Below are 9574 nucleotides of genomic sequence, written 5' to 3'. Positions count from 1 at the left end.
ACGTAAACACTTAATTAACATGTCATATATGATGCATGTGTGGGACTTATGCCTAAAGATTGTTTCCATATGACTTAATACATGCAATAATAACAATAAAAACTGAAATCGGTGTGAATCGGCATCCGATGCAGAGATGGGGCCCAATGTGGGGTAATCTAATGTATGTCATCGTCACCGGTAATATCGTGATCAATTCATTTACACTAAATCAATAGTTGTGTAGGCATATATATATTAGAAAACAATCAAGACATAGTGTTATTGATTTAACAGGATATGAGTAGATGAGGTGAATGCTTACAGTAATTTAAACAATCAAATATCATGCATGTAGACCTACGTGTATTTCTCGACAGAAGTGAAGCTTCGGGAAACGTTTCAATTACCAATATGTTATACATGTATACATGCACATGCACATAACGGCTATTGACAAAGCCTCTTAGCTCCAAGATTCTTACTTCCATGACGATATGTGTTTTGTTTTCTCATCAGTTTGAAGAACTTCATGTAATGAATTGCCAATTCAACCTCGAGCTCCCTGTTTAGGACGGAGTTTCCAATTTTGGACAGCTCAATTTACTATTATCAATTAGTAAAGCTAAACTATTTGTATATTTAAAGATCTATTGATTCTTTATAAAAGAAATACTCAAAATATGCCATTTTATATTGTTATTTTATTAGTCTCTATATGTTGAATAAATTTCAATTATGTTTAATTTTGAATAATGAGTTCCCCCATGGAAAGTTGTAATAGTTTGCATAGTACTGCTGTATGTATAACATTATTTAAATTTTGCACTTGAAGAATTCTTTTGATACCAAAGTCTTACCCCCATCATTACCATTTAAAGGAATGCTGCTGTCATTGATCACCAAACATAATCAATATACCAAATAGAGCATACGTATATAGCTATAGACTAATCATATTTTCATACCAGGCTTATGTGATCTTGTTAACTGAAGTGTATTAGAATACCTACTTTTGGTTGCTGAACATGCACATTTCTTTAGTTTTCTATTGTTACACATATATAAATGAATTAGTATGTACATGTATACAAATATACATGTATATACAAATGTATTTATATTTTGTCTTCGATATGCATAGCAATATAAAATTCATCAGTAAACTTTTCTGTTGCATTGCATTGTAAACTTTTTCCTTCAGTTTTGCTCTTACAATAATTTCTTGCTTTCTCATCAGATAGATTATGAATATATGCACAAGTCCATACATCCCCAAGGAGGGTGAGGGGATTAAGGAGGAGGGGAGGAACCTGTGGACAGCTAAGGGGTCGAGGAAGGGGTCTCGGGGCAGACAGCAGTCCAATGATGGAGAGAGGGCGAGGTAGAGGAAGGGGGCCAAGGGGTGCACGTGGTACAGTTGCTGTGCTGCAGCAGGAGGATCGGGCCAGGGTACTGACATTGCAACAGCAAAGGAGAAGGGATCTACATGAACCTTGCGCTCCTATCATACAAAGCTAATAATCATATTTTTGTAATATTAGTAGTGTGACTTTCTGTATGCTACTGTTTTATGAATGTTATCCACAATTTACTTCATCATTCAAATTATTTTGACTAGTTGATAATCAATTACAAAGTACTGTATTATTTCTTTTCATATCTTTTTTATTTTGATATTTCTTTGGCATGTACACAGACAAAAAGAACAGTAGACATTTTACCAAAGCATTCAGGAGACAATTTATACTATTACTCACTGAAAGTGTTAAATTTTACCAAAAATGCACAGACCCTCTCACACATCAAACATACTTCCCATATGTGTATGAACACCTAATTTTTAACCAACCAAGTGAATGGTATGGTTATAAGACCTGTTTCTCTAGGTAGGTATTTACATTACACATGGGGGTATTTCATTTTAGTTCACAGAATATTGAAAAAATATGCAACTAGACACTTGATTAACACATTTATCAGAATGAACCATCTATGAACACAATGTTATTATAAGTTAATAATAACTACACACAATGTTAGTACACACGTGCACCTCAAACACATTCTCACAAGTGAGCACTTCGTATAAACACTGATAATTGAACACTTCCTACAAACTGATAGTGAACACTTCCTACACACACTGATAATTGAACACTTCCTACAAACTGATAGTGAATAATTCCTACACACACTGATAATTGAACACTTCCTACACACACTGATAAGTGAACACTTCCTACACACACTGATAGTGAACACTTCCTACACAAACTGATAAGTGAACACTTCCTGCAAACTGATAATTGAACACTTCCTACACACAATGTTGAAAGAACACCTGCATTTACTGTCAAGTGAACACTCTCAAACACACACTAGTACTGAAATGTAAACACCTGCAATACACCATTAAGTGAACACCTACCTCCTACATGTTCTGAAATTGAACACCACATTTACACCATACTTACTTCCACAAACTATCAAAAAACGCATACATACCTTAAATAAAACCTTAGTAGAAAAATTTGGGATGAAATTTGAGGGAAAATAGATAAGTTAATAAGTGCATTAAAATTTATCAACTCAAAAACCAAAAATAAGGAAAAACAGTTATTTTTATACATTAGAATGCTACAGTACTCCCACCCACATGGGTTTTTTCTATAATAATTGTTTTATGTATTAGGATATAATCAGAAGGATGGACCCAAAGCCACTGATAAATTTAGTTCTTCAGCTAGTGTATCGTCAGCCAGGATAATGTTTTTGACCTTTGCGAAAATGTAGGTGAACCAGAGGATCCAGGACTAGAACCAAATGCTGCTCCTCCAATTCATTTAAACTGTACTGCACATCCAACATATCTCCATTGGAGAATGATATTTGCACCACATGCTTTTCTTTGACAAGTTGTGGGTATTCGAACTGTAGTGAGTTACAACAGAGCACTTTGGAAGCATATGGATTTCCTTTCTTCAACACTATCATTTTGAGTGTCTGTTTCCACAATGTCTCCTTCATCCTCTGCAAGCTCATCATCAACATCAACCTCTTCAATTTCTATGGGATCTTCAGCCATTGGCAAGTGTTCAGGTTGATGTGTCTGAGGTATACTGGATAGTAAAAGATAATGTACAATGTAATTCATTTAAACAAGAGGCCCAATGAACCTGTATCGCTCACTTGGCTATACAGCAACTTTGAAGTTATCTCAGTTATTTCTGAAGATACTATGAAGATTACCGCTTTATCAAAATCACAGTAGGCTAGGTTTATCAATAACAATTAACTTCCAGCATACAATTAGGTTTCAGAGCCTCTGCTAGTGAGAAACCATTTTGTTTTAAGATTAAGCCTATATTTAACCCAAATTACATAGAATGAATGCCATTCATTTTGAACAAACTTGGTAGCCTTTTACACCAGCATGCTACAGGCCTAATATCAAGTCCCTGTGCCTCTTGGTTATTGAGAAAAAGTTGTTTAAAGTAAAACGTGGACACCGGATGGCCAGACAGAAAGACAGCGGGACAGACGTCGGATGCCGCCCCAGTACTCCTCCACAGCAGCATATTACAGTTATAATTATATGTTTCTTGGTTATTGACAAAAATGTCCTTTTAGTTTACTATTGAGGATGTTAAACCTGTGTGACCTTGAATGACATTGACAGCAAGGTCATCCATTTACAGACTGTGTGCAGGATGACAGGTGACAGAACATAATGTCCTGCGGGGAAATTGGGCGTACCAATACCTCTTTACTATATATACAAGTAAATGTATTATTATAGCAATAAGAACACACCATCAAAAATAACACAACATACTTACTCAATAAATGAGGTGTCATCCTCTTTAGCCTTCTGTTGGTAATGGGAAAGCAAGCTGGCATTAATGTTACTCTAGGAGTCTGATTGTAATGCTTCCACACAAGATAAATCAGACGAGTGTGATGACTGAGCTCTGAAATATTAAAATTATGAAAAATTACACAATTCTTTTAAAAACAAATATATATGCCCGAAATGGTGTATTATCTATTCATGACATGCAGTAGCAGAGCATGTTTATAATTACAGAATATAAATTTAGTATGTTTGACTGCTCACCCTACCATACAATATGGTGCTGGGTCTAACAGTTAAAATATGTTGTAAAAAACAAAATAGTAAAAACATTTATGGAATTACAATGTCATATATGTGTGACCTGCTACAGTTTACTTCAACACGGAATGATGAACACTGAATAAAAAAATTAAGATACATCAATGTATATTTTGAGGGGTTATAAATCCAACATAGTTAGATCCAAGAACTTACTCTATATCTGAGACATCGGAGGTCTATCTATAGCTATAGGTTCTTTATGGGCATGTGCAGGCGTAGATGTTACTGGTGTAGGGGTGCACACATGTGATGGCGGTCCCATAGAAGTTTCAGCTGGTGTCGGGATGTCTTCACCTGCATGAACTTCTTGTGTCAATGAAGTGCACTTGAAAAATATAAAAATAATTATGTACTGCATGCTAAGTTATAATGATAATCTTTTCCCCACAAATCGTAATTTTTACCACATTTCAAAGAATGGAACAAAACAGCACTTGTATTTGAAGCCATACACCAATATTATTTGCAAATCGTTTATATTATGAGTCAACTGTATATCTGAAACATATAGGCCTATATGCCTACATGTAATATGATAGTCGTCAGGAAAGTCCTACTGAACTTTACACATACACCATTTTGTATTTAATAAAGAAAACAGTAAGCTTGATAGGTCTGACATTAATCATCAGTCATACATCAATTTATAATTTTTCATAATTAAAATGATAGTGGCATAAATATAGCCTATAGCTGTGATATGCGAACAATAAAAAAAAACCCGTATAAATTACCCCTTACGGGGCCCCATAAAACGGCGGTGGAATGTGTCTATCTCTTCATTCTACACATCATTTACATTTATGTTGCTTGAAACTAATAACCATTACACTTAAGCAACATACTTTATGCATTGTTTGTCAACAAAATTAAGGACATTTACGAGTTACATTCTGATAACGATATAAAATGTGCGGCAATAGAATAGAACTGACCCTACGCAGGCTACGGGCTTACCACTTATCCAGAAGAATCCGTGCTGCATGCTCGTTTGTAGAGAAACTATTTTCTTCATTGAATGTCTTCCACCTAGTGGGTTGTTTCCCCAGTCGTATAATCGGGTTGACCTGTGACCATTTCTATTTACGTCGCTATGTTGCCGAACTCGTTACAATTCTAGGCCGACATCTCTTGGCTTCGGAAGCCATGTTTCTGCCGCTTATGTTTACGTTCTACTTGCCTAGATTCTTGCGCATGCGCCCAAAGCGGGAAATTTGCATTTTATCTCGTCATTCGACAGTGAGAGGATTCCCCAGAAAATTATTATTTTTTAATTCTAGGGGTTACATATCGCCAAAACTTCAATAAGAATTTTTCATAAGAGTGTATTTTCTTTATGGATTTGCCGTTTTTTCAACTTTGACCTATTTCTTCCCCGAATAGTCGCTTTAATACTGTCATACAAAATAAGATATTTTTCTTAAAACTTTAGTTATTACCTTGTGGGAAATTTGGTGCCAAGATTCAAGATTCAAGATTTGTATTACTCTCTGACACACTTGAGAGTGTGTAACAAGAGGTCAAACAAGTGTACAGCAATGTTACAATTATAGCATTATGGACATAATTGTTTGTTTCTCACTTTTCCATATAATGAATTGTGAAAATCTGGGAAATATGAATGTAGTAGAATAATAATTGATAATGACAGTCTCAGAATGAAGGATTTTGCACAATTTCTTCTAAAGCTTTTCGGGGCCCAGGCTGCCCGAGACCCTTGCCATAATTTTCTGTCTCGACCCTCCTGGTTCAGCCCCTGATTTTGACGTCGAAAGCATTGTGACGTAGAAAATATGGTGACGTCATAGTAGCGATAATGTCGCCAGGATACTCAGATGTAGAATGTATGAAGCTAAAATGTCAGATAACGGCCTGTATGGGGGATAGGGTGGCTGAAAGCATGATATGACGTTTATAACGCGCGTGGTCCCTGTTTTACTGAGAGGATAACAAGACATCTGATGATGGCGCACAGGTATGTTTGCCCATCAACATGTATAATGAGATACCACACCTGTAGATTACATGTAGTCCTTGTGTATACCAAGTCTTTGTCTTTTTTCATCAATATTACATCCATGCCCACGTGTCTGCTAACTGACATATCGATATTCAACGCTCTATAAGGAAAGATCTTTAGATTGATATTTACTTTCTATATTCTAGTATACACTTTCTCGCTAAATTATCGATAATTTGCTTTAGGTCCATTATTTCTGTCCCTGGTATGAGTCGAATCCCTATGTATGCCAAATAATTCAAGTGATATGTACAGACTTTTATGTCAGAAAGATATACTTATTAATATCTCATTGCTTAATTTACATCTAAATACGTATATTATATATTTCTGAAAGGAAATCGAATCTACATTGTTAAATCCGCCTTCTTGTTTAGAAAATGTAACTTTTTAAAATAGGTATTAAAAGGTTCCCCATAATTTAGGGAATACATGTCATCATGACATGGTATGTTTCTTGATATGGGCTCAGATAAAATATTGAAGTATCAATTTAGATTTCGTCGAACAATGAATAAAATATATAAATAGCTTTTCCTCCACCTGGAAACATGCTATAAGATACATATTTGAGTACTGAATATGCATAACGATTTTTTTAAAGTTAGTTTTAGTTGAGCATTGTCCATTAATTAGAACCAGAATTGGATTTCGATATTCCTACCGACATCATCATATTCCACTTGCTTGTTTTTAACGGGAGTTAAGCTAGGGATTATTCTAAAGTAGGAGTTTTTTCAAGTATGGTTGTTTGTTCATAAATAATTCATAATTTTTATCTGTGTACCGCGGTACAAATGTCTCCTTTAATCGAATCACGGGTGGTCGAATCTACTCAAACATGTACACAAATTGATTGTATTTTTGTTAAGTACTACACATGTTTTAATTAAAATACGTAATTGTCTTATCTATTTAGATTATTAAAGCTCAAATGAATCCTATATTATACATGTATAAATTAATGCGTATTTCTATAAATAGATCAAATGCAAAATGTGTCCCAAAATGCATGGTATACATGTACATGGAAGTTATTTCAAACGGTCTGACCAATTCTGTAGACTATAAGTAAGTGATTTGTCGGCTAATTGAGACTAAATCCACAACCGCCCTAGTGACCCCGGGAGGCCTTTCAGCCCGTAACAATCAATCAGCGGTCACCAATAGTATATTTGTTTGTTCAGGAACGAGGCGGAAGGCACATTGTCAGTCCCCAGTAGGCAGGACAGGAAGCTAAGTTCTCAAAGGCGACGAAGACAGAGCCTTGCTGTGGTTAATAATCCTTGGGGACTTACGATAGAGAGACCTGTATGGGGAAATGAAAGTCTGATCTCACCAAGCGAGGAGTTGTTAATACTGAGGACTGCGTTTACACCCCCTAAAGTCTACGCCATGCCCCCGGGAAAGTTTGACAGCACAACCACTCATGGAATCAAGAAAAAACTCCGACCAAGCTCGGCAGCAGCTAAGCTTCAAAGCCATCCATCCTTCTACACCAACATATTTGATAACTCCCGTCCAGCCACAGCGACCACAAGTACCCGGTCCCCCGAGGCCGGGCAGCGTCCCGTCACTCACGCGGCTGGGGGTCGGAGGCAGTATCGGGCACCCCCGGAGGATGAACGACTGAAAGAAATCGCCAAACAGCCCCGTAGACTCACTCTTGGGGCTGTAGATGGCATCTCTGAGCTCGAACATATCCCCCGCCCCACCATGGGGTCCGGGGCGATTTCGGCACAATTGAAAAGCAAGGTATGTAATGTTTTGTGAAGTTTACTTAGTTTGTTTATGGGACTGGGGCTACCCCGTACACAGTAGCACGTGTAAACAAACGATACTGGTACTCTGGGAGATGTTTACGAGCTCCAGATTAATCGTCGCGTGATTTTATACGTTTATGTATCATTTTATTACTCCAGATTGGTGTCTGAATCGACACTAATCTATATGGATGAATGCAAACAAAATCAATACTGTCGTGTTTATGATTGAAAGCTCCAGGCGGACTAATTTGTTATTCAAAATGGCGATTTGTTGTAGCAACTTGACTACTTCCGGTGACAAAAGGGGGCGTGTCCTGCTGATATTTTATCACTGCTCTGCCAAACATGTCAACACTGAGCGGAAATTTCATTAAATAATAAAATGTTGACAAAAAATAATTATAACTTTTCTTTTTTTTAAGTTTTATAGAGTGAAGTCAGCTGAAACTGCATAATTGTAACGGCATTTAGAGTAACTTGTTAACTGTACATGTTTAACTGCAGACTGTTTACAATGTACAAGATGATCAATAATACGTAATTTGCTTCTTAAAACATCTGGAATTACACAAAAAAGTACAATGTATTTACATGTAATAATTTACTTAGTAAATTTATTTTTCAGTTTCACAGGAAAGAAATCTGATTCCTTTAAAGAGTTTTTTTTTTTATTATTTTATTATGACAGGGATGCATGTACATAGAATATGTCCAGGATTATGGCAATGTTTAAGATATAGTGTATCAATGATTTACCTGTTTTGTTTACATGTTGTATATTGATAAATTTATGTCGCACATACTCGCAAACCTGCCAAATCAATTTAAGATGTTTTAAATGACTACCAAGTAAAATTCCTAGTTAGATAGTTATTGTAGTATATAATTTTGGATATTGGTTTGATATTCTGTGTTCTATTTTACCATTATGTTGAATATTCAAGCTTCAAAAATTTGTGTTTTCATAATTTCTAATTTTGATAAGATAAAATGAAATAAGTGATTCAAGCTTTTGTTCATAATTTGAGAAAGACCTGATTTGGCAAAATCAAATTGAACTGACAAAATCCTGTGAATTGGCAACTCTGTGACCACAAGCATGATGTATCAATTTAAAATTTCCTCTACCTGTTCAAGCCTACATGGCTATTGGTAATAGCATTTCCTTTCTGGTTATTTTGATATCGCAAACTTAATATCAGTGCTTTGTTTTTCCACTACTTCTATGGTCAACAATTAGTACTTAATGGTAGTAATTACTGTGGTGATGTTGAAATCAAGAGTCAAGATGGAAAATAGGGATGGAGGAATATGGCTCTGCTTCTTTGTTATAGTAAAGATTAACCTGTAAATATATGTTTCAACTTGTTTTCTTTCTCTGCTGGCTCCGCTATTGGACTATAAATCTAGAAAAATATTAGATAATACATGAATTATCACTAATAGTGTGAATTTAGGTTGTTGTTTTTTTATTGAAAAATTCATGTAAATGTACATTAGAGCTGTTTTACTGAAATTTTTAACCCTTATACAGAATCATTGTTAAACATCACAAAACACTTTCATATTTCAATGAACTACATTTCATTAAATTGTGTATATTGACCTTAGACTTAGAATCAAATAATG

At 35.5% G+C, this 9574-nt stretch overlaps 1 protein-coding gene and 1 long non-coding RNA gene across 2 annotated transcripts in view; one reads left to right on the top strand and one right to left on the bottom strand.

Moving 5' to 3' along the window:
* Nucleotides 1-1626: 1626 nt before the first annotated feature.
* LOC117329557 lies at nucleotides 1627-5517 on the bottom strand. The gene is made up of 4 exons (XR_004533231.1): nucleotides 5117-5517; nucleotides 4313-4484; nucleotides 3822-3953; nucleotides 1627-3101 (listed from the first exon to the last, which is right to left on the bottom strand). It is a non-coding gene; the product is annotated as an uncharacterized LOC117329557 (long non-coding RNA).
* A 445-nt stretch (nucleotides 5518-5962) lies between these two features.
* Nucleotides 5963-9574, top strand: part of LOC117329556 (WD repeat-containing protein on Y chromosome-like) — a 48132-nt gene continuing 44520 nt past the window's right edge. The window contains exons 1-2 of the mRNA XM_033887554.1: nucleotides 5963-6134; nucleotides 7367-7934. Of these exons, the coding sequence (XP_033743445.1) occupies nucleotides 6121-6134; nucleotides 7367-7934 (582 nt within the window). The 5' untranslated portion in view covers nucleotides 5963-6120. The remainder of the gene's footprint in view (nucleotides 6135-7366; nucleotides 7935-9574) is intronic.

This window comes from Pecten maximus, chromosome 6 (assembly GCF_902652985.1).
Source record: "Pecten maximus chromosome 6, xPecMax1.1, whole genome shotgun sequence".
NCBI classification, from domain to species: Eukaryota; Metazoa; Mollusca; class Bivalvia; order Pectinida; family Pectinidae; genus Pecten; species Pecten maximus.
This window is presented reverse-complemented; position numbering and strand designations above follow the sequence as displayed.